The sequence below is a fragment of the Ceratotherium simum genome, chromosome 17 (assembly GCF_057802395.1).
Source record: "Ceratotherium simum simum isolate JZ-2026a chromosome 17, ASM5780239v1, whole genome shotgun sequence".
Classification (NCBI taxonomy): Eukaryota; Metazoa; Chordata; class Mammalia; order Perissodactyla; family Rhinocerotidae; genus Ceratotherium; species Ceratotherium simum.
The window spans coordinates 57,883,901-57,909,099 of record NC_141916.1 but is presented as its reverse complement, the minus strand read 5'-3'; the positions used below and the strand labels follow the sequence as shown (position 1 = coordinate 57,909,099).

The 25,199-nt window shown below is 48.9% G+C and overlaps 1 protein-coding gene across 1 annotated transcript in view; it reads right to left on the bottom strand.

The window, feature by feature from the left end:
* Positions 1-25,199, bottom strand: part of IQSEC3 (IQ motif and Sec7 domain ArfGEF 3) — a 109,175-nt gene that overhangs the window by 66,119 nt on the left and 17,857 nt on the right. Inside the window, exon 2 of the mRNA XM_087442920.1 lies at positions 7,829-7,912. Within this exon, the coding sequence (XP_087299046.1) occupies positions 7,829-7,912 (84 nt within the window). The remainder of the gene's footprint in view (positions 1-7,828; positions 7,913-25,199) is intronic.

Sequence of the window (25,199 nt, the reverse complement as noted above, 5' to 3'; positions counted from 1 at the left end):
GCCCTTTACCCTGCTTTGTCAATGCTCCTGGTCTCTCCATGTGTATGTCCCATCCCTGGCCAAGGCAGAGGGCGTCCTCATAGAATCACCGCTAGAGGGGCCTTGCGGATTAGACAGTTCACCCTCACGTTACAGCTGAGGAAGCTGGGGCACAGAGAAGCGCATGCCTTGTCTAAGTCTCGTGGTAGACAGCACCAGCTTCGTCGGGAAGCCTGGGTTCTACCCTGTTCTGCACTTCACCAGCTGGGAGACCTTGGGCAAGGGGGCTTCCCCTAGTCTTCAGTCTCCTATCTGTGCAATAAAGGGCTGGTGCATCCCTTGGCTGACATCCTGTGGTTCAAAATCAACAGACCCCTTCTCTTTGCCCCCCAGCACTTCTCCCTTGCCTGGACAGGCACACACGCCAGTCTTCCTTCACAGACAGCTATCTTTCTTGTTTTTTTTTTTTTTTAATTGTCACAAAAGAAATCTCTAAAAATCTCCTTTCTTAAGCTATTCCAAGGCCTCGCAAAGGCAGTAAAGTCTTTAAAAATGCCTGATCTGATTAAATCACTCTTGCTATAGATTAAGATTATTTCCTCTTCTTTGGTTTGATGAAACGGATTTAAAACCCTTTTTGTCAACATCAGAAACACTTACCAAAAGTATAAATTATTTTCATGGTCATGTTATTGGTTAAAAGATAAATGAATAGGTACAGATGACCTTTCAGAGGAAAAAACAAAACAAAAGAACACAGGAAATAGGTTAGAAAAATCTCTAGGCGTGCAAAGAGAGGTTACTCTTTCTAGGAATGAAAAAAGACTATCCAAGAGACTCAAACAAGACGTTTTCAGTAAACAAAAAAAGAATTTGTTTCCCAGAAAATTGGACAAAACTCTGCATTAATGAACGCCAACTGAACAGAGATAGCTAGACATTCCTTGTTGTATCTTCCATTTTGGTGTTCTGGAAGAATTATCTTTAGTTATGTTTATTTCTTTAAATAATAAAGCCTAGAGCTTTTTTCCCCCTGAAAGTATTCTCTCGGTGATTTGTCTCTGCAGCACGGTCACTCTGATGTGTTGACCTAACGCTGCCTGGAATCCGCAAACAGCCTCACGCACGGGGTGAAGGGGCAGGAAAGAAAGGCTCGGGCCCTGAACACCCAGCAGGCTTTCTGGGAGGAGCTGACCTAAGCAGCCCCCTTCCTGTGGTGCAGAAGTGGGAGCTGCTGTTCACGCCCCCGCCACACTGTTACTTCCTATGCTTGAAAACGCCTCCCTTCTTTTGTCATCCGACTCTGGTGGCAGAAGCTGCAACAGACGCTTGGTTCAAGTCCTAGCTCTGCCATTTCCCAGGTATGTGGCCCTTGGACAAGTCATTCATCATCTCCCATCTTCAGTTTCCTTGTCAGGAACATGGGAATAGTAATATTTCATAAGTTTTCAGTGAGAATTATTTATTTTATTTTTTTCCCCTAAAGCCCCAGTAGATAGTTGTATGTCATAGCTGCACATCCTTCTAGTTGCTGTATGTGGGACTCGGCCTCAGGATGGACGGAGAAGTGGTGCCTCGATGCGCGCCCGGGATCAGAACTCAGGCCTCCAGCATCGCAGCGCGCGCACTTAACCACCAAGCCACAGGGCCGGCCCTCAGTGAGAATTAAATAAGAAAATTATATAGCACATAGCAAGTGCTCAGTGCATGACAGCTAGAATTCTCTCTCCCTCTCTCATGGGTGGGAGACACAGAATAGAAATACAGAGTGAGGAGGAATTCTCTATCTCGAGACACACTGCTGACAGGACGTTGTCTGTCCCAACTAGCAGCTCTTTGAAGGTGGCCCCAGCTTGGCCTCACTCTCACAGCCTCTCGGACGGGTAAGTTTCCCAAGTACCTGCTGGTGACAACCCAGGTCTCACACAGAGACCAGTCTTAAAGGACGGCTCAAGGCCTGGGAGGGAAAAGTACATGAGGAAATTGGCCTGGACAAACACTTGACTCCAAACACAGTTTCACATCCCAGCTGAGAAAAGTGATCTGAACAGAAAGTCAAAAATCCTGACAAGACAAAGCTTCCCTAATACTCTCTGGAATTGGGGGGACACTCCTGGCCAAGGTATCAAAGTATTTTGACATCTATTTTGTCTTTTGTGCCTCCTGAGTCTGGCCAGGAAGACACAGATGGGGCAAAAAGCAGAGTGGTAAAGCGACAGGCCACACAGTTCATCAGGGGACGGATCTCTCTAGCTTGGGGCTGAATTCTGCCGTCTTTGCTGAGGTCGCCCTCAGTGCAGCACCCAGCCAGGGCGGATTCTGCCGTAACTACACGGAGATCCTCAGGCGACTGCTGAGCAAACCCGCTCAGAAAGCCCGAGCAAGAAGGAGGGGCACCCCTCCTCCCCTGCTGCTCCGCACTCTGGTGCAGGTTTGCTGTCCCACACCAGACGGGAGCCCTCAACTCCCAGGACACCTCCTGGGCCCGCAGTCCGCAGAGGCTCCACTCCGGGGCACAGCATCATGGGAATTTTCACAGTGCTGCCTTAGGTCACACGACCCCAACCCCTGCAGAGGCCTCTGGGCACCAACCCCTGGACTTGCCCTGGGCCTCGGCTGCCGCCCACTGGCCTCCTGGCGCGAAGACGCAGAGCCCCACCCCCGCCCCAGCCGGGGCCTGCGAGGGAAGCCGAGGCTTCCCAGAGCGACCCGCCCTCCCCCGGGGGCGGGGCAGGCTTCCCTGCGTCTCTGCGCCTGGGTGTGACTTCGGGAGCAGGCACGCGACGCCGAGGCTCCCGAACCCAGCTGTTTGAAGACTAAACCGTATCGATTGAGAATTTAATTGCTCCCTAATCGCTGAGTAAACACTGCTGTGCCATTGATGACGCCTCGGCCAGCTGCGCTGGTGATGCTAACGAAGGGCTCTCCCTGACAGCCATTCTGGGAAGGGTGTCCCTTCCTCCAGGGTGTCAGGAGCGCCGCCGCCAGCGGCGCCCACAGCCACCGCGACACACACTCTGTGGGCCGGTTAGCGGGTGACAGACGGGAGCCACGTGCGCCAGCAGCGGGGGGAGGGCACCGGGAGGGACTGGTTAGGGCGGGAGGCTCCCCCCGTGCACACACTATAATAGTAAGTGGGAAATGCAGGCTACAAAATCTTTTTTTTTTTTTTTATTAAGGGGGGGAAAATGTAAAACCCAGTACCTAGAAAAATAAAACCCTGCAAGGTTGCACACTAATATATTAACAGTGGTTAATTCTATATGACTGGATTCCGTTTTTATTTTCTTCCTTATATTTCTGTATTTTCCACATTTCCAACAACTAGTAAGTATAACTTATAATCAGAGAAAATAGATGTTATTTAAGATCAAATGAAATGGCTAGAAGGATTTCTCCTGTGCATCTAAAAAAAATCCTCACAGCTGCTCTGTGAGAAGAGGTTGCATTGTGGGGTTAGACCTGGGCTCACCTTCCAGCCCCAGAACTGATTAGCAGTGGTCCCTCTATCAAGATACGGAACTTCTCTCCATCCCAGATTCCTTGTCTGTAAATGGGAATAGCAGCTATCTCCGGATTAGGCGAGATAAAATATTGAGAGTGTTTAGTGCAACATGCCTGGCATCTTCAATAAATATGTTCAATAAATATTGGTGTCTCTTCCATCCTGAATTAAGGGTGGGGTGGGTGAGAAGGAAAGACCAAATAACCGGGTGTGAGTCAGTTCAGTCTGCTGCCCAGTGTCCCCCTACCCGTGCCCTATTCCTCCCCAGGGCTGGGGTTTGTTCTGTTTCTTCCCTGTGTCTCCCCTTCCCTTCTATTACTCTAATAGAAGCCAGTCTTCCTCATCTCAGACCCCATTGCCACCCACCAAGACAAATGGGCTGCCATTCTGCTGGATGCTGGGAGGCGGCTGGCCAGCTCCAGTGTCATTGTTCCGAATGTCCTGAGAGCCTGAGAGGGAGGGGAGCCTGTGGGATCGAAAGTAGGGCTGCAATTACTAGCCTATTCAGTTCCCCAGAATAAAGGCCTGTCATTAGCTAGCAGCAGGAGGAGGTGGGGAAGTGGGAAGAAAGAGCCTGGCACGCACTTGCTGCCCCCTGGCCGGCTGCTCTGGCTGCACCCCTGCCAGCCATCACCTGAGGGCCTAATTACCCTGGGAAGCGTAGGTTGTTTGTCTAGGGGCGTGTGAACCTAGGCGCAGTGTGCAGGTGGTCTGGCCTCAGAGGCCTGTGCTAGCGTCATAACCGCTCCACTGTACCCCAGTCCCTGATGCCCACCGCTCGGCCTCCGCTCTTACAGACACCCAGTTCCAGGCTGGCTCAACTCTGGGTCTTCCCACTGCTGGGAGCATTGCTCCCTGGCAGGCTCCGGGTCCCAAGACGGAGTTTCTCCTGACCCCATCCCCCCAAGGCTGCTCTACAGGTGGCTACGGAAGGCTGTCCTAGCACCCATCTGCCGGGGGGCTGGGGCTTCACTGCCTCTTTGGGACCATGCTGCCTCCTGGACCCCTGTGCCTCTCCCCCGGGCTGAGGGTTTGCCTCAAGCTGCAGCAGCTCCTCTTGACATGTCTGATCAGATGGGGCTGTGGGTGATCAGCTTATACAGATCAGCGGCCACTGCAGCCCCAGGGGATGAGCCCAGCTGCTGAAGGAAAGGGATTCTTGATCAGCCCTGCAGCTTGGGGTGAGCACAAGGAGGGGACAGAGACCTTAAACATGTGCTGTCCTTGGTCACCACTGGCTTCAGCTGGGGTGCAGAGGAAGAAGGTGAGGGAGCCTCCATGACTAACTCGGAGATCACACACCACAGGCCCTGATGACCCTGAGATCTGTTTGATTGGTTTGGATTCCTTACTGGGGTCTCGTCTCCTGCAGAGCAGCTGGCTTATCCCGAGAAACCCTCAGAGAAGGCTGATGCAGCTGGAGCCTGGCTGAGCTGGTGGGAAACCAGACTGACCGGTGCGGAGGAGCCTGGCTTGTCTCAGAGCCCCACAGCTCAGCCCAGGATCTCCTAGGGTGGCCCAGAGGGCTTTGTGACCCACCCACACTGTGCTAGCCCTCAGCCCGGTCTCTTTCTTGGCACGTTCTTGTAGAGAAACTCACAGGGAGGTTTGGACTACACTCTCTGGAGGCGGGACACCTGGTTAAAGGGAAGGGATAAGGGGTGGTGAGGGGTCACTGATAGGGTTGGGTGCAGGGATGTTGGGGATCTGATGGGAGAAAACTTATTGTAGGATGGAATTCTCCCAAGAAGCTAAGAACACACAGACCGATTGACACATACACTGTTGAACTGTCAGAAAACATCCAGAGGGCCTCCTGCCAGAGAAGCTAAGAAACTGACATGGAAGAGACAGACAGACAGACAGAAACACACTCTAGGAAGCTACAGACAAGACAGACAGGACAACTTGGAATAACTGGGAACAGAGGCAGAGAGGAGCAGAAGGTCCGGACCAACTTGGGGGCAGTCTGCCCACCCCACACAGAGGGGAGGGCTGCAGCAGGCAGTGCCCACAGTCCTCCAGGAACCAACGTTCGAGAAAATCTCTCCCCACCCACACTCCCTCCCCAGAGCACCCTCATGCCAAGCTTGGCGCCTGCCCCTCCAAGGGGAAACTAAGATACTCCATTTCCTACCATCCCACCCAGAATCTTGGAAAAGAAGCCTATTCCTTGGCAACCCGGCCCCCACGAGGGGGCAGCATCCCTCCTCTGCCCCCACATACACCCGCCTCTCTCTCCCACACCAGCTCCTCCCACCCCTTCCCACTCGGAGCCAGGGCTGCAGGGTGGGCCGGCCAGGCAGTCAGAGGAGTGTTGGCACCTGAAAGAATGGGAGGGGCGAGTGTGAGAGAGAGGAAGGACCACCCAAGGCAGGATTTCCGCTGCTGGCGCCTCCCCGGGCTGAGCTTCTTGAGGACACTATGTTACCCCCCTCACCCGTGCCCAGTGCTTGGGCAGTAGCAATTAAATGTTGACTGAATTGAGTAGGATTGATGGCGTGGGAGGCACAGTGCAAGGCTTTTCTCTCTTCTCCTCCCCTGGCAAGGAGGACATTAGGAAGAAGACTCGGCCACGTGTCTGAGCAGCGACAGCTCACAGGAACAAGACAGGGTCCTCCATCTCCTTCCTCCTGGATCACCCTCATGCCACCCTACTCTCTGTCCTCTCCTCTTCTCTCCCACTGTCTCATTCTCTCATTTCGCTTCTTCCTTCCAGTTTCCAGATGAGCCAGTTTCAACGTGGGGGCATCACAGTGCCCGCCAGATGAGGAGTTTCTCAAGGATCCAAGTGGCCTTACTTTTCCTTGAGTCACTGGGCACAGAACTCGGCACAGAGACCACCCAGGGCACCGGCAACAGCACTGGGTCCTTCCCTTTGCCTTCCATCCTCCAACTTGGTCCGCCTCAGGGAACTGCCATGCTGCCCTCAGCCCTGGACTTAAGGATCTCAAAGGTAGGCCACTTATTTTGGCGCAACTCCTATAGTTCCCTCCTTGGAGTCCTGCCTCTTCCCCGATCCCCTCTGACTTCCCTTTAAGGGAAAATGAGTAGTAATGCCTTTCAGGGGATGGTTTTCTGTCCCCAAGCTCAGTAGCTACCATCTAGTTATTTTCCAAGGAATAAAGGGAGAAAGATCATGGAATCAGTGAGTCTTAAACCTGGAAATGGCAAGCAGGAGTCAAATGCCCTCAGTGCAAGTGTGGGCATTGGTACTTACGGGCTGTGTGATTGTGGGCAAGTCCCTGGAGTGTTCTGAACCCTATTTTGCTCTCACATAAGACAGGGATAATAAAAGCTGCCTGGTCTAACCTCACTGAGCAGTTGAGAGGCTCAACGAGATTACATGTAAATGTTACTTTCTGCTAGGACCAACCCCTTCATTATACAGATGGGGAAACTGAGGCCCAGGGGAGTTAAGAAACTTGCCCAAATTCTGACAACAGGAGACTGTGGATGGGGCAAATTTCAGGCCAGAATCCAAGTATCTTGACTCCCAGTGAAGTAAAGAACAAGTAAAGAAAAGGGAAAGTGTTGAAATGAGACAGAAAAATTGGTGGAAGGAAAAGAGAACAAAGTGTAATAGGGACAGAGGCCGACAGCACACACGGATCAAGACAAGGGGGAGAGGACATTGATGTGGTGAGGAGGAGATGGAGTGGAGGAGCAGAAGGGCAGGGAGACAGATGAAGGTGGAAGGAGAAAGACGAAAGCATGGTGGAGACAGACTCCAAGGAAGGGAGACAGGAAGAAACAGGCAGTATGCACCACCCAAAACAAGACGCAGGAGAAAGCCTGGGGCAGGACACTGAACCCTGACTTTTCCATATTCCCTCCTTCTTCCCAGGTTGTCAACTAACTCAATGAAGTTAAAATTAAACTCAGTCATCTTGGCTCCTTTATGGATGGAGAAAGATTAGAAAGAAAAACATAAATATTTGTTATAAGAGGAAGGATGGACACTACCATGAGTTGAGCACCTACTGAGCGCCAGCTCGCCTACCATGTGAGGTGTGTATATATATATATATATATATATAATCATATTAATCTCCCTTCACATTTAAAGAGATTCTATTTTATACAGGGTGTTTAGTGGGAAGGAGAGTAGGTTTGGAATTTGAACAATAGGATACAGTGATCTCAAAAGTTGGGAATGGCTCATCAGGGGTCCAGTGAAAGGAAAGAGAAACGGAAGTATGAGGAAGGAGGTTAAAAACAAAGAACAAACACAGACACAAGACTCGAGAGGAAGAGACCAGATTGCGCAGTGGTGTGCGCGTTGCTCTGAGGGGCAGGACGGTGTGGGTGGGGAAGGGAGGACCATCCACAATTACTTCCCACCTTTGGGAGGCCAGGTCGGAGCAGGCGGGCTTCTGCTCGGCGTCAGCGGCTGGGCAGCAGAACTGGTGCAGCACGGTCTCATTCCTGAGGGCAGAGCAGAGGAAGAAGGTCAGAGTGCGCAAGACAGGCCGGTCCCAGCTTGGCTCTCTGACACCCAGGCATTTCTGCCCTGAAACCTTGCCCTGTGTAACAGCGAGGGCGCCACACACTGCTCCAGGGAAGGCAGCGCAGCCCTGATTCCCGACCTTTCTCCATCACCCATCAGGCCCAGTTCAAACACCACCTCCGGCTTGCAGACTCCCGACCTCCTGTCGACTCCTCCTCTGCACCCCATCCCCGCAGCAGGCTCCTCTGTGCAGATGTACCATTTATTCTGCTCTATCTTTTATCATTATCATCGTTAGTTCTTTTTTTTTTTTTTTTTTGGTGAGGAAGATCAGCCCTGAGCTAACATCCGTGCTAATCCTCCTCTTTTTGCTGAGGAAGACCGGCTCTGAGCTAACATCTATTGCCAATCCTCCGCCTTTTTTTTTCCCCCAAAGCCCCAGTAGATAGTTGTATGTCGTAGTTGCACATCCTGCTAGTTGCTGTATGTGGGACGCGGCCTCAGCATGGCCGGAGAAGCGGTGCGTCGGTGCGTGCCTGGGATTCGAACCTGGGCCGCCAGTAGCGGAGTGCTCGCACTTAACCACTAAGCCACAGGGCCGGCCCTCATCGTTAGTTCTTTATAACCCTGTTACAAGGTCTGGCTAGGCAGAACTAAGTCTACTCATCTATCAGGCACAGAATTGCACACAGCAAACATTTTTAAGCCGATCATATGCAAAGACACAAAGCACTCATACAGAGATTTCAGTGTTGCCGGCGGCAAGTCCAAGGTCTGGTGCTTGCCGAGGGGTTCACATGATGCAGATGAAAACACCAACTCGGGGCAGAGATCTGGGTTTCGGTGCCAACTCTCCAGCCGCCGGCTGTGTGGTACCTAGTGCACCTTTTCTGGGTCCCAGTGTATTTACTAATGAAATAAGGGAGTTGAACTAGAGAAGTAGTTCTCAGCCCTCACTTGTTAGAATCACCAGGAGATTTTTAAAACTACCGATGCCTGGGCCTTACTCCCCAGGGACTGACTCCCCTGATCTGGCCTAGGTCGGGGTACCAGGACTGTTTATAAGCTCCTAGATGATTCTCAAGGCAGCCAGAATCGAGAGCCATTACACTCGATGATTCCAAGGTCCCTTCCACTCTAAAATGCTGTGATTCTAATATCTACTTTGAGCCACCTTTGGATTTCATATTGAAACTACTTTTGGCTAAAGTTATGCTGATCCACTGCCTTCTCTCCCGCAGCAAGCAGTCACCACTATGGAGTCAGAGAATGTCAGACATGGAACGGCCCCCAAAGATCACCTGAAAGGGATTTTTGAACTTCCTTTAGCTTCAGAACACTTGGTCCAATACCAGTCTTTACTGGAAACTCATTTTGTAAAACATCCAAAGTAGGATAGCTCCATGGTCAGGAAGGGGCGGGGGGTGGGGCTGGTCTGTGCCACCTCCCTGACCTCCTAGCCCCAATGTTGGTAGCTACCTTCCATACATCACTTGGAGGTCCTCAGCGCTGAGAGCATAGACTGGAACTGCTGAGTTTGCCTATCCTCATGGAGGAAAATAACATTGGAGCCTACCTTAATTTGAGAAAAATAAATTCCAGAGAGATTGCATGTTTAAATGAGAAAAAATAAAACAAGGGACAATTCAGAAGGAAACTTAGGAATATAGCCTAGGTGTTGGGAAGACTTTTAAAACAAAACAGAAAACTGAAAAGCCATTAAGAAAGAGATAAACATATCTGACTACATAAAATGAAAACATCTTCTATGGAAAAAGATACCCTAATAAGTCAAAAGACAAATGATAGAGTGGGAAAATGTATTTGCAATATGACAGAAGGAAAGTTAATATCCTACATTGAGATCCCGCAAATAATGCAAAGACAAACCCAGTCAATAGCCTCCAGGGCTTCCCGGACTGAGGAGAAGGGAAGGAGAAAGGAGGAGACAGGGCAGGAACTAGAGGGGCTCAGAGCCCAAAGAGTGGAGGGGCAGTGGACCCAAGTATGTAGACAGAGCGGAGGACCTACGGCATAGTTCCCGCCCCCAGGTGCACCTGTGTGCCCCCGGACAGGGTAGGAACTGAACACAAGCCCCCGAGAGCCTGGGCAAAGAGGCACAGCTTGTCAGCACCCGCGGCACTGGCATTTCAGGAGGAGAGCTCACCCAGACACAGTCAGGCCGGCACAGCGGAGCCTGGCGGCTCTGTTCTGATCCCACCTCTGTTTCCCAGAGGTGTCCTCCCAGGGCTGCGAGCTGTTCCTCTGACCTGGCACTGAGGCAGGCTCCAGATGGTTCTCCTGGGTCCCCAGACTCGGCTGCGTTGGCGCATGCAATGGGCGACATAAGCTTGGATGTCCCAAGTCCTTCTGCACCTCAGGCTTGGGATGGCAGTGCTATGGCAGTAGGTTACAGTCTCTTTTGGGGTTCCTGCGGATGGGGTCCTCAGGCCAGTCCAGCTGAGAGAGGAAGCCTACCTTTAGCCCTCCTCCTGTTTCTCCTATATCCACCTCCTGCCCCATGGGCCTCCTCAGCCTGGGCCAAGGGCTCCCCATTATAACCTCCCTTCTTGCCTTTTCTGGGGTTTAGTTCATGCTGAATTATAAGTCCTGCTCTGCCCGTCTCTGACCAGCCTGGCCACCTTCCTGGCCCAAGGTCGTGACTTGGCTGAACGTAGCTTCAGCCTCCCAGACTTCTCCCTCCACCCCAAAGGAGAACCAAAACAAAGGGACCCAAAGAATTCCTTCCCATGAAAAATAAAATTGGAGATGTGATGAGAAGTGCTCTTTACTCTTTACCTCTGTGGGATTCTTCCCCCAAACCCATAAGCCCAGTCTAACTGTGAGAAACATCAGACAAACCCCAACTGAGGACATTCTACAAAATATCTGACCAGTACTCTTCAAAACTGTCCAGGTCATGAAAACCAACAAGAGACAGAAACTGTCACAGGCCAGAGAAAACTAAGGAGACGACAACCGTCATGTGGTACCCTGGATGGGATCCTGGAGCAGAAAGAGGATATCAGTGGAAGATCTAGGAAAATACAAATAAAGTCTAGAGTTTAGTAGATAGATGATAGACGATAACTTTGGGGCAGCAAAATACTAATAATTGTATCTTAGCACTTAATAGTGTTTACTACATGACACCTACTGTTCTAAGCTCTTTCCATGTATTAACTTATTAATTCTCATAAAACAACATCCAACTAAACTTCCTCATTACTCTACAGATCAGGAAACTGAGGCAGAGTGCGTTTGTGAACCACTGATGCATTTGACACTTGCCTCACTCCTTATGACAACTCTTTATGATGTGGGTGATCATCCTCTTTTTTACAAATGAGAAAACCAAGACTCAGAGGAGGTAAGTGACTTGCCCAAGGTCACACAGCTAGTTAGTAGGAGAGCCTAAATCCCAGGCAGGCTGGTTTCAAAGATCGTGCCCATCACTCTACTTCAAAAAGTTTTTGGCCAGTGAGCATTAATGTGTCCAGCCACCAAGCCCTGAACTGGGAGTCCCCACTGCCTACCCCGGGGCACGGTACACTGTTGGTGCTCAATGCACGAGTGTGCAAAGAAGCATCACATGCAGTCCGGGTCTCAGGGAGCCCACCAGCTAAGAGAACATCCAAATTAACAACAGATGAAGCTCCTGTTTGATTGAAGCTGGAAAAGGAAGCCATAATGAGGATGTGGGCAGAGGAACCGTTGCCTGGGTTGTTCTTCTCTGCCCAAGTCCGAGGCTTGTCCTGACCCTGCTTCCTGAATCCCCAGTCTGCAGGTCACAGCCCTTCCTCTCTCTCTGCCTCCCTCTCTTCCCGTTTTCCCTGGGAGCACTGCCACCACAGCAGATGAACCACTGGGCCCCAGAGGCTGAGAAGAGGAACAGGGGACAGGAGGGACAAGACAGGGTCCCTGGAGTGGCACCAACCCAAGGCTGTCACCAGGATGTCCCATCACAGCCTGTCCACGTGTGAGGCGGGGGCATGGGCACAACCTGCCTCTGTCACAGAACCCATAGTGAGGCCGACCTGAGGCCCTGCCCCCACCCCACATCTATGCCAGGGTCATCAGCCCTCCACAAATGGATCACATCCCTGTGGAGGTTCATTCAAGCCCCTCAGCCCTCAGAGCCTCGGTGTTCTCATGTAAAACTAGGACAACAGTAACTACTGCCCCTGCAGGGCTTTTAGGGGAGCAAATACAACGGTGGATGTAAAAGCACATCGTACAGGTGAAAGCTACATGAGTAACAGCAGCTCAATGACAGACGGGAAGGAAGAAGTCTTCCTTCCACCAAGGACGCGTCCTGCTTCCCTGAAGTCAATCAGTGCTGCATTTTGTGAGCACCAAGAGGCAAGAAAACATCCCCTCAACATAGCAAGAACCAGCTGCTCTCAGCACCTGCCTCCCGGGGGCCTCAGCACTTGACATGCTCAGCTCCCTGTGCCTGATTTATCACACCAGGTAGAGGGTGACCCACAACACCTCCGCATCCCCATTTCACTGTGGTGGAAGTTGAGGCCTGGTGTGGAGTGAGACAGGTCCCAGCAAGTCAAGCAGATCCCTAAGATGCTGGGCATTTAGGCAGAATTCCAGGCCTCGTCTGCTGCCCATTGCTACTGGAGGAGTAAAGAAAGGAGAAAGGCCTGTGCTCACGGGCCTGAGTGCAGTCGCTGCACTTTGGGGTGCAGGGGACCCTTCAAGGCACATCAGGAACGTGAGCCAGGCCTTGGAATCATACAGCCCCTAACCCACTCTGGAGCAGGAGCCTGGGGGGGCTTTCTCAGAGCTAGCAAGTCGCACAATTCCAGAGGCATTGTTCAAATCATAGTCTGCAGGGTTCACAGCCCAGGGCTGTGGCCCTCGGAGTTCTAGAACTTGCGGGGACTCAAGGAAATTCACAACATGATCCATTCTCAGCCTTTGGCTCATGGAATTCCAAAGGAGGGAAGCTTGTGGTATCCAGGCCAAAAGCTTATTTCTTGTACTCTTAATTCCAGGGCCCATGACTTCAGGCAGAATTCAGTTGTTCCTAGCTTTGGCAATCCCCAGTGCCTCAAACTAATGGATATTGATGAGGTAGCTGGATTGTGGGGGGATGTGGTAAACCTAGATGTGGGGCAGTCCAGACCCAGAATGAGGACTGGGATGTGTTGCTGTGAAGCCAGCCTGGGAAGGAGCTGGGAGTCCTCAGGGAATGAGAGGAGCAGCTGCTCAGGGAATTTCAGGGCACCACCCAATCAAGATAGTCAAAGAAGGCCGGTGGACCTGAAGGAAGAAGAGAACTGAGGGTTCAGCCAGCAAAGGGCCCCGTTTCTTAAAGAACTAAGCTGCAAAGAGAGTGGTGGTGCTGCGAAGGGAAGGGCAGAGGTCTGAGGGCCAGCTGGCTAGAAGGATAAGGGAACTTCAGTGCTGCAGGAGCTCTTTAAAGCTTCCACCAGGCCAGGTGCTCAAAATTACAGGCAGCTGTGCACCTATAACATCCCACGTCTATATTCAGTTTGAGACGCAGGATTCCACTGCACGGCCATAAAAACAGTTGAGTAGTTCAGAGGAACTGATGATGTGTGCAGTCCTGCAGTGGGTGAAGCTGGCAGAGGGGTGAAGAAGGGGGACTCCCAGCAGGAAAATCAAGGAGGAAAAGCCAGGATCCCAGTGGCGCAACTTTGAAGGAGGAACCCCTCTACTTTTCACCAAGCTGAAGACAGCAGAGTTAATCCCTAGAGTTTGGAAGGAAACAGCCAGGGAACCTCTCTAAAGGAACTGTCTTGAGCGCAAGGAAAAGGGAGAAATCTCAGAATCATTTGCAGTTGCCTCCCCCATCCCCACCCGTCCTGGTTCCACCATCCTGGTGCTGGTAGAGCCTGAAGACGAGGTTCCTTTTTGTCACTTCCTCTTAATTTTCTCACCTCCTCCGGGAAGGCTTCTCTATCTAAATAGGATGAATAGCAGGAAAAGATACCCTTATTTTCTCAGAAGTTACTCCCATTCCTGGGGGGTGAGAGAGGCTGTATCACCAACACAACTTTGGAAAACAAGAGCAAGTTGTAGGACTTACACTATGTGCTTTCAAGACTTAAAATAAAACTACCAAAATTAAGACAATTTGATGAAGGCATAAGGAGAGACATACAGATTGACTGAACCAAACAGAGAGGTGAGAAATAGACTCAAACATATATTGATTCTTGGTAAATTGATTCATGATAAAAGTACCAAGATAATTCAGTGGGTAGTGACAATCTTTTTAACAGATGGTGTTGAAACAACTGAATATCCATATGCAAAAAAAAAAACACTGAATCGATACCTTGCACCATATATAAAAATTAATACAAAATGTATTATAGACCTAAAATAACAGATAAAATTATAAAACTTCTCCAAGAAAACATAGGAGAAAATCTGTCACTTACAATATGCAGAGATTTCCTAGATAAGATAAAAAAAAGCACAAACTATAAAAGAAAAACATTGATACATTAGACTTCATCAAAATAAAAAAATTCTCTTTGAAAGACACTAAGAAAAATGAATAATCCTTATGACTCAATAATAAAAAGACAAACAACCTTATAGAAAAAATGTACAGGGGCCGGCCCCGTGGCTTAGCGGTTAAGTGCGTGCGCTCCACTGCCGGCGGCCCGGGTTCGGATCCCGGGTGCGCACCGAGGCACCACTCCTCCAGCCATGCTGAGGCCGCGTCCCACATGCAGCAGCTAGAAGGATGTGCAGCTATGACAGACAGCTATGTACTGGGGCTTTGGGGGAAAAATAAATAAATAAAATCTAAAAAAAAAATAAAATAAAATAAAATTCAAGCAAAGGAACCTTCTGTCTCTTTAAAAAAAAAAAAAAGAAAAAATGTACAAAAGATTTGAGCAGATACTTCATCAAAAAAATACACTAATGATATCATTAATCATTAGAAAAATACAAATTAAAATCACAATGAGATACCACTATGCTCGCCCTAGAATGAATAAAATTAAAAAGTCTGACAACCATGTGTTGAGAAGGGTGTGGAGCGACTGGAACTCTCAGCCACATCTGGTGGGAAGGTAAAATGGAGCAACACTTTGGAAAGCAATCTGGCAGTTTCTTACAAAGTTAAACACACACTAACCACATGCTCCTGTAACTGCATTCCCAGGTATTTACCCAAGGTAAATAAAAACATACATGGACATAAAACTATTCTTGGCAGCAAATGTTCACAGCAGTGAAAAACCGGCAACTCTACACATCTATAGTCAACTGATCTTCGACAAGGCAGCCAAGACTGGGCAACAGGGAAAGGAGAGTCTCTTCAACCAGTGGTGCTGGGAAAACTGGATATCCACATACAGAAGAATAAATTTGGACCCATATCTTACACTGTACACAAAAATCAACTCAAAAGGGATGAAAGACTTAAACATAAGACCTGAAACTGTAAAACTCCCAGAAGAAAACATCGGGGGAGAACTTTATGACATTGGTCTTGGCAATGATTTCATGGATATGACACCAAAAGCACAGGCAACAAAAACCAAAATAGACAAGCGGGACTACATTAAAATAAAAAGCTCTTGCACAGCAAAGGAAATAATCAAGAGTGGAAAGGCAACCTATGCAATGGGAGAAAGTATTTGCAAACCATATATCAGATAAGTGGTTAATTTCCAAAGTATATAAAGAACTCCTACAACTCAATAGCAAAAAAAGTAATAACTCGATAAAAAATGGGCTAAAGACTTGAATAAACATTTCTCCAAAGAAGACATACAAATGGCCAAAAGGTACATGAAAAGATGCTCAAAGTCACTAATCATCAGGGAAATGGAAATCAAAACCACAATGAGATATCACCTCACACCTGTTAGGATGGCTGTTAGCAAAAAAACAAAAGACAACAAGTGTGGGGAAGGATGTGGAGAAATTGGAATCCTTGTACACTGTTGGTGGAAATGCAAAATGGTGGTATGGAAAACAGTATGGAGGTTTCTCAAAAAATTAAAAATAGAACTACCATATGATCCAGAAATCTCACTTCTGGGTATTTATCCAAAAAAAAATTGAAATCAGGATCTTGAAGAGATATTGGCACCCCAGTATTCAGTGCAGCACTATTCACAATAGCCAAGATTTACAAACAACCTAAATGTCCATCGATGGATGAATGGATAAAGAAAACGTAGTATAGCGGCTGGCCCAGTGGCGCAAGCGGTTAGGTGTGCACGCTCCACTGCGGCGGCCCGGGGTTCACCGGTTCAGATCCCGGGTGCGCACCGACACACTGCTGGTTAAGCCATGCTGTGACGGCGTCCCATATAAAGTGGAGGAAGATGGGCACAGATGTTAGCCCAGGGCCAGTCCTCCTCAGCAAAAAAGAGGAGGATCGGCATCGGATGTTAGCTCAGGGCTGGTCTTCCTCACAAAAAAAATAGAAAATTTAGTATATACATATAATGGAATATCATTCAGCTTTAAAAAAGAAGGAAATCCTGTAATATGTGACCACATGGATGGACCTTGAAGACATTATGTAAGTGAAATAAACCAGTCACAGAAGGACAAATACTGCATGATCCCAGTTATATGAGGTATCTAAAACAGTCAAATTCCTATAATCAGAGAGTAGAATGGCGTTACCAGGGGCTGGGGGAAAAGGAGAAATGGGAAATTGCTAATCAATGAGCATAAAACTTCAATTATGCAAGATAGATAAGTTCTATTCTGTGGTACAACATTGTGCCTATAGTTAACAATATTATAGTGTACACTTAAAAATTTAAGAAGGTAGATTTCATGTTAAGTGTTCTTACCACAGTAAAATAAAATACAATAAAAAAAGGTAAACATCCACGTAAGTGTTTTGGTTTGAATATTTATTTCTTGAGTTGTGTGACTAAAATGAGTGGTTCCCACTTTGTGAGCATCTGTGCCCGGGCCAGAGGAGTAGGAGTGGGATGAAGCTGGCCCTGAGTTGATACAAGGAGGGCACAAATACATATGTACACCAAGCATTGTCTGTAAACTGAGCAAATGATGTATCCTGCACACATGTGGACCATGTGTTCTAAATGTATGTAGAGGCAGTTAGTATCAATAAAACAGACTCATGGAAAAAAAAAAACCAGCAACAACCTAAATGTCCATTAACTGGTAAATGGATAAATAAATTGTAGTGTATCTATATAATGGAATACTCTTCAGCAATAAAAAGGAACAAGCCTACTCATACATGCACTAATGAATGTTTGGATGAATCTCAAAAGAGCATTATACTAAGTGAAGGAAGCGAGACACAAAAGTCTACACATTGTATGATTCCATTTGTGTGTCATTCTAGAAAAGGCAAAACTATGGTGACAGAAAGCAGATCAGGTTCAGTGACATGGGAAGAGAGAGATTAAACTGCAAAAGGGAACAAGGGGTCATTTGGGGTGACAGAAATGTTCTATAGCTTGATTGAGATTGCGGTTACTTTTGTCAAAACTCATCAAACTATACCCTTAAAATGAAGTGAATTTTATTGTTTGGAATTGTACCTTAATATGGTTGACTTTTTTTCTAAGACCAAAATCTTTTCCTCTCCCTTCTCACTTCTTGATACTTCATCAAGAGGCTTTAGAATAATTTCCCTCCTCCCATTGCTCCCAGATCACCTAATTATTAACCCCCCCTCAAGCAGCAGAAAAAAACACCAGATTTTTCCTTCCCTTCAACCACTAGATTGGATTTTCAGAGACCAGATGGCTCATGACTGAGCCAAAGGAGTCCAGGGGGCCAGAAACTAGGACAATGAGAAAGTTGGGGGTGGCGATGGTGGAATGTGGGAAATTTTGGACATGGGCCTGGGGCTGAGAGACCCTGGGAAGTGCAGTGGTAACAGTGCCGAGAAGGGAAGCCAGCCCCCACTCCACTACTCCCAGCCCTTGGGAAGGTCCAGTGATGGTGAGTGAGGCTCTTATACCTGCCCTGTTTATCTCACTGAGTTGTGGGGATTCAGTAAGACATTAAATGTAAAACTGCCTTGGGAGAAACATCGTAAATCCTGCACAGATGCAAGATCTTATAACAACTATGATTGATATTATTAGTCTTTGCCCCAGAGGAACTCAGCAACCACAGCTCTGTTGCCAGCAGGATGCCATTTGAGTTCCTTCTCCTCTGTCCCCCAGCCCCTCCCCCAGGCCTGGAGGCTGTGGAGCAGGAGGTAGATTTCCGTTGCTCATTGCTGCACTCTGCCACTGCACGGTCTTCCACAGAAAGCTTTGGAAAGATCTTAATGAGGCAAGCGATTCCAGATGTTCCAGCAGTCCAGGGCAAAAGGCTACAGACGATATCACCCTGTTGGTATCCAGGTCCGGGTAGGCCCACCGGGTCCACTGTTCTGCCCCACACCTGGCAAGGCTGAAATCTCTGGGTGGAACTCCCACTCACCAGGATTTGCTTCTCTTTCATTCTCTGCTCACTTTCCTTTGGAAGAGCTTTAAAGTTCATCTAGTCCATGCCCCTGCCACCAAGGAATAGAAGGTTACAGAACCCCAGGGAAAGAGTGGCCTGCCTCTCCTTTTCAGAGAAATTTTCCCTAAAAGCACACTGCAGGCTCTTCAGCCATTCATATGAAGGATGTGAGTTTGGTCTTGCAGGAACCTGGTGTTTTTCTCCCGGGCTCCCAGGAGCCTCAGTGCCCAGTGGCTGTCCCAGGGGCCGCACTGAGGCTGGAGAAAATTGGAGAAAGCAGAGCATAGGCCCTTACACTTCAACCAATGGAGCTCTGATTTGGTCTGTTTTTTTTTTTCTAAGATTTTATTTATTCATTTTTTTCCCCCCAAAGCCCCAGTAGATAGTTGTACGTCATAGGTCCGCATCCTTCTAGTTGCTGTACGTGGGACTCGGCCCCGGGTTGGAGTCCGGTTGGACGGAGAAGTGGTGCCTCGGGGCGCGCCCGGGATCTGAACCCGGGCCGCCAGCATCAGAGCGCGCGCACTTAACCGCTAAGCCACGGAGCCGGCCCAGATTTGGTCTGTTTTATGTATTAAGGATAACCATTAGGTTTAATTTGGGGGGGGGGGAATGTTTTGTTTTTTTAAAAAACAGCTGGGAAAGCATTCTTCTAACCCCAAGCCCTCCTACTGCCGCTATTAAAGCTAGCCCCATCTCATCCAGTTGTAGTGGTCTTAGAGGAGCTCCCTGCCGCCCTCCTGCAATGGCTCTTCTTGCTCTCCTTTGCTCGCTGCCTGGAGGAAGACTTCTTGAGTAATCCTACCTAACTCCTCTGTATAAATTTTGCCTTGGTTTCCCCATCTGTAGAATGGGGTTAATATTAGAACTTCTTTAAAGCATTGTTTTGATGATGAAATGAGTTACGACATGTAAAGCAGCTACAATAGAACTTGGCACATGGTAAATGCTTAATGAATGTCAGCTGTTATTAATGTGCCCACTTCCGCCACCCTTACCTCTCTCCCTTTGGTCTCAGAGGCAAGGTGTTCTCCTCCTCTCCAAGCCCTCTCCAGTCTCTACAACTCTTCATGCCCTCTCCTCCTCTGCTGGTCCTCAATGTCAATTTCATAGGCCTTTGCTCCAGCGTGTAAACAGGCTCAAATCTCTCATTCTAAAAATGTTATTTTTCCCTCCAACTCATCTCCCTCCACCTTCTACAGCCAGCCCTCCAGAAAGAGTTGCCTGCTTGCAGGGGCTTCCTTTCCCCTTGCTCTCCTGCCAACTTGCTGTAACAGGGCTCTTCCCCCAGAGCCCTAATACAACTTGCACCAAGGAGGTCCCCACTGATGTGGTTGCCAAACCCACTGGGAATTTCTCGGTTCCTAACTGACTTGACTTTTCCGCAATATTCATCGGCCAAACCCTCCTTCTTGAAACACCCTCCTCCCTTGACTTCCAGGGAAGTAGTCTGCCTGCTTTTCGTACTTCTACCTCCTTTTTTTCACGGTAATAGGAAGAAACCAGCCCCCAGGCTGGGAGGAGAGGTGCATGTGGAAAGGAACCAACACCCAGCACCAGCTCGCCAGCCATTTGCTGCCGGTCCTGACCGTGAACCTTCCAGCCTCAGTTAAGCCTCTCCAGATGATGCCATGTGGCGCAAAGAGGAGCTGTGCCCAACAAGCCGATTTCTGAGCAGAACAGAAGCTTCTTGTTGTTTTAAGTGTCGGGGTGGTTTTAAGACACAGTTTTGGGGGGTTTGCTACGCACTCTCATAGCAGACTGTGGTTGTTTGCCTGTCTCCTCACTGGATGATAAGCTGCTTCAGGGGAGAGCCCACATCTCTGCATCTGCTCTTGAGGACTAGTGTGGCAGCCCACATCTCCTCTCCCTGGGGGTGGGCACTGTTACTGCCGTCTCTCACGTTGTACAGATAGGGAAATCGGGGCTGGGAGAAAGGAAGGGGCTTGATGCGATTCTGCAAGTTTTCCACTCAATCCAAACTGCAGACGGTGGACCCCATCTCCTTTCCACACTTCCTGAAGCAGGCATTAAGGCATCCTTTCCCTGACAGAAAGGGTCCTCTCTCCTCTTACTCAGGGTCTCCCCCACAGAGCTCAGGAGACAGTGAACACTCCATGACTGCTTGCTCGTCCATTTCTTTATGGAGCACATATTGCCTGCTGGGAATGTGATGCACAATAACTATAAAACAATGGACCCGAGAGGTAGGTATCATCATCCCCATCTTACAGAAGAGCAGAGAAATTTAGTAACTAGTCAAAATCCCACTGCTCACAGGCTGAGGTAGGACTGACTTCAGGCCTGGTCCCAGGCCCCAAGTTGTTTCACTGCACGGAAGAGACTGTGGTGCATGGCGGACCCAACAGGGGGCCTAAGTTCAGATTCCAGGGAGACATCCGGTTGTGTGGTTTGGGGCAGGTCACTTGAGCTCTCCAAGTCTGTCCCTCATCTGTGAAATCCACTGCCCACTGGGTCATTTGAGTGTCACGAGAGGTAGCCGGAAGGAAAGCTCTCTGCAGATGACGCAGAGTGCAGGCAGCACAGGGGCACTGCTTGTTACTCTTAACGGCCTCCTGACTGCAATTCCTGGGCCCAGACTCCCCCACCTCCCAGTCCATCCACAGACCACCACCTTGCCTTTCGGAAAACGTGACTTCATTGCATGGAGGCGGCAGGCACAGGGGAAAGACCTTGGTTTGGAATAGGGCTGATTCGAAGGTACACAGCACCTTTACATTTACTAGCTGTGTGACTTTGGGAAAGTCACTTAGCCACTCTGAGCATCTTCCCTTATATCCCAAATGGGCATAATAATAGTAGTAACTCACTGGAGAGTTGAAAGAATTGAATGCGAAAATGTACTTTAGGAGTTCAGCCCACAGCCCACAGTACTGTATAATAAAGGGTAGTCACTCCTTCTTGAGTTAGTTGCTGTATTTCCCAATCCAATGCAAACTCCATGTCCTGTGTGTCCCTATGCCCATGCCCTTGCACAGGACCTGCCACCACTACCTCTTCAATGTCTGCTGAACTGGGGGCACAGTCAGCCTGAATCTAGTGCGTGCCTTTTTTTTTTCAATTATACAAAACAGTGTTATCACATATAGTCACCATGTCTTACATTAGATCAGACCTTATTCATCTCATAGCTGAAAGTTTGTACCCTTTTACCAACCTCTCCCTATTTCCCCCACTTCCCAGCCCCTAGAAACCCCTTTTCTACTCTGTTTCTGTTTGACTTGTTTTTTTTTTTCAGATTCCACATATAAGTGAGATCATGCAGTAGTTGCCTTTCTCTGTCTGGCTTATTTCACCTAGTATAATGCCCTCAAGGTCCATCCATGTTGTCACAAATGGCAAGATTTCCTTCTTTCTCATGGCTGAATAATATTCCATTGTTTGTGTGTGTATATATATATGTATACATATGTGTATATACATAGACACACATCTTCTTTATTCATTCATCCATTGATGGACATGTAGGTTGTTTCCATACCCTGGCTGTTGTGAATAATGCTGCAATGAACATGGGAGCGCAGATATCTCTTCCAGATCCTGTTTTCATTTCCTTTGGATATATACCCAGAAGTGAGATTGCTGGATCATATGATAGTTCTATTTTTACTTTTTTGAGGAATGTCCATACTGGTTTCCATAGTGGCTGCACCAATTTACATTCCCACCAACAGTGCGCAAATGTTCCCTTTTCTCCACATCTTGCCAACACTTGTTGTCTCTCATCTTTTTCACAACAGCCATTCTAAAGGTGTGAGGTGATGTCTCTTTGTTGTTTTGATTTGCATTTCCCTGATGATTAGCGATGTTGAGCATCTTTTCATGTACCTGTTGGCCATCTGTATATCTCCTTTGGAAAAATGTCTATTCGGGTCCTTTGCCCATTTTCTAATTGGATTGTTTGTTTTTTGCTGTTGAGTTATATGAGTTCCTTACATATTTTCAATATTGACCCCCTATCAGCTATATGATTGGCAAAAATTTTCTCCCATTCAATAAGTTGCCTTTTCATTTTGTTGATGGTCCTTTGCTGTGTGGAAACTTTTTCATTTGATAAAGTCTCACTTGTTGATTTTGCTTCCGTTGCCTAGTGCCTTTCTTCTTCCATGACCACATTGGTGGGCACACAGTGCTTCTGTCTCTTCCTTTCATTACAGCACTTCCCAGTGAACTGAGGTCCTCTGGTCCTGGGAGTGTGCCTACATGGAGCAGTGAGGGAGCCCCCAATCCTCTGGGGAGGAATCTCATCGAGGCCCCTTCTCACATCAAAGAAGGCAGCATGGTTCCACGGAAAGCCAGCAGGCTTTAGGTTTGGAAAGACCTGCATTCAGTCCCCGCCTTCCCGCTGGGATGGCTGTGGAATCTCAGGCAGATTATCTGACCTTCAGCCTGTTTCCTCAACTGCAAAGGGGGAGTCATAAAAGAAACTACCTCATAGGGTCATCATGAAGGTCAAACAAGATAACGCTGTAGTGCTAGTACGATGCTTAGCATACAGCAGGGACAACATAAATGTCTATATCTGGCACATGCACTGATCCGAGGCACAGGAAGTCCAGAGTCCAAGTCTGGGTTTGCACTTTCTAGTTAACAGCCTGGCCTGCCCGAGCCTCAGTTTCCTTACCTGTAAAACAGCATCCACCTCAAAGGATTACCGTGAGGATTAAGTGAGTGAATACCTCAAGTGCTCAGCACTGTGCCCAGCCCAGTCAGTACCTTCCTGCTGCTTGGAGACCCGGAGTCCCTCCCCCTCAGCCCTGGAGTTGCACACTCGAAGCCTTGCAGTAACACTGGGGGGACAGCCCAGCCCTACCCATATCTGAAGTGTGTGACTAGGAAGTAGACTAAAGTCCATGGAGGCCTCAGCCAGATAACCCAGGCTACTCCAATCTCCAGATCTCCAGATTCTGCCCACCCTTCAGGGCCCAGCGCCGGAGACCTTTCCTCTGCAAAGTCTTCCCTGGTTGGTTCTTGTGCCCACGCCCCTCCCCTGCTGGCCTCTGCACCTCCCCGGGCTGGACACTCACCTCTGGACTCCCACAGCAGCCTCCCTGCATGGGACACTAGCAGGCTGCAACATCACTTTGTCCACGCTGTATCGCCAGTGTTTATATACATGTCCCATCTCCCTGTACCAGAGTGAGCTCTCCAGGGCAGAGCTGTGCCTGTGACCAATCCATCTCTACAGCCAGCACAGGACGTAGCCTGGCTTGTGGCATATAGTAGATACCATTTGCTCGACTCAACGCATGAATAAGTCCCTATTACTGAGGATGCAGGAGAGAAATGGGGAATCAAACACACACATAACACAAAACGTGCACATGCATGGAAACAAAAGCCCAAGTACATACCACAGAGACCTATTCACCACTATCATCAGATGTGCAAGGCATATGCAAGCCCATTCCATACCTTACCTCCTTTGTTTTGAGGAAGATTGGCCCTGAGCTAACATCTGTTGCCAATCTTCCACTTTTTCCTCCCCAAAGCCCCAGTATGTAGTTGTACACCCTAGTTGTAGGTCCTGCATTACCTCCTTTTAATCCTCATTTTACAGATGAGGAGGCTTAGAGAGAGCAAGATACTTGCTTAATGTCATACAGCCTTGGCATCCACCTGGCAGTCTTGGGGAAGCATAACTCAGACCAGGAAATTCCATCTGTAACTTGAGTGTGCCTGGAGGCCCCAACCTCCTCCTCCTTCCACGCTCACCGCCCTGGCCCAGCCCCAGAGCTATCAGGGCTTCCTCCCAGCCCCCGAGCTTCATGCTGCCCCTCTTCTTCCTGCCCAGCAGGGTGCCACTGCCAGCAACACCAGAGCCATTCAGTTGCCTGGCCTGAAGCCTACTTGTTTGAAGTCCAGCCTCCTTTATGGGAGCCAGGAGGGCTCCCAGCGCCAGGCTGGCAGCTCGCCGTGAATTACAGAGCCGGGCACTTGGCTGCATCTTGCCAGCTTCCCTCACAAGAGATCTCTTTATTACCCGGCAAACGGGGGCCTGGCTGCTGGGCAAAGCCAGCCTGAGAGGACGGATCAGGGCCATCCAGGCCATGCCAGCCGCAGTCTGCTTTGCACCACATCCTACCTCACAGCACCAGAGAAGCCCGCCCACACGCATTACTCACCCACCCTTAGTCAATCGTGGGCACCCATTGTTTCCCCAGGGTCGGTGAAGGCGTGTCCCGGTCAATAATAACAACTGCATTTGTACCGCGTTTCTGATTTACAAAACACTTTTGAATGCCCTAAAAGTAATTCCAGGGGATAATGGTAGTAAAAATAATTATATATTATAATTATGAAAATTAATGTTAATATTAATGCCATTTGACTGATGAAGAAACTAAGATTAAGAGAGGTTTGATGACCTCCTGAGAACCCACAGCTAAGACTAGCCCCGTGCCCTTCCACTGCTGCAGGCTGCCCCTGGCACCCTCGACCCCATGGCGAGCATCCGCAGGGGAGGTGGCCTCTGGGCCGTGAAGGGAAGAGCCTTGATCTTGCCCTCCATACCACAGTCAGACTCTGAGATAGACAGAAACACAAAACCTCATCCAGCCAATCCCCAGTCCCACAGCTTCCACTGACCTCCTAGCCACCCGAGGCTCATGTGTACCAACCCAACTCATACCCACAGAAACACCTGCTGCAGCTGGTGAACCAGCTTCACACTAACACTCAATGTGCTTATATACACCTGCGGGGGCGGGGGGGGAGATTCATACACATAAATATACATACGTGCGCACACACATGCACACACTCCTTAACATGCACACCTCA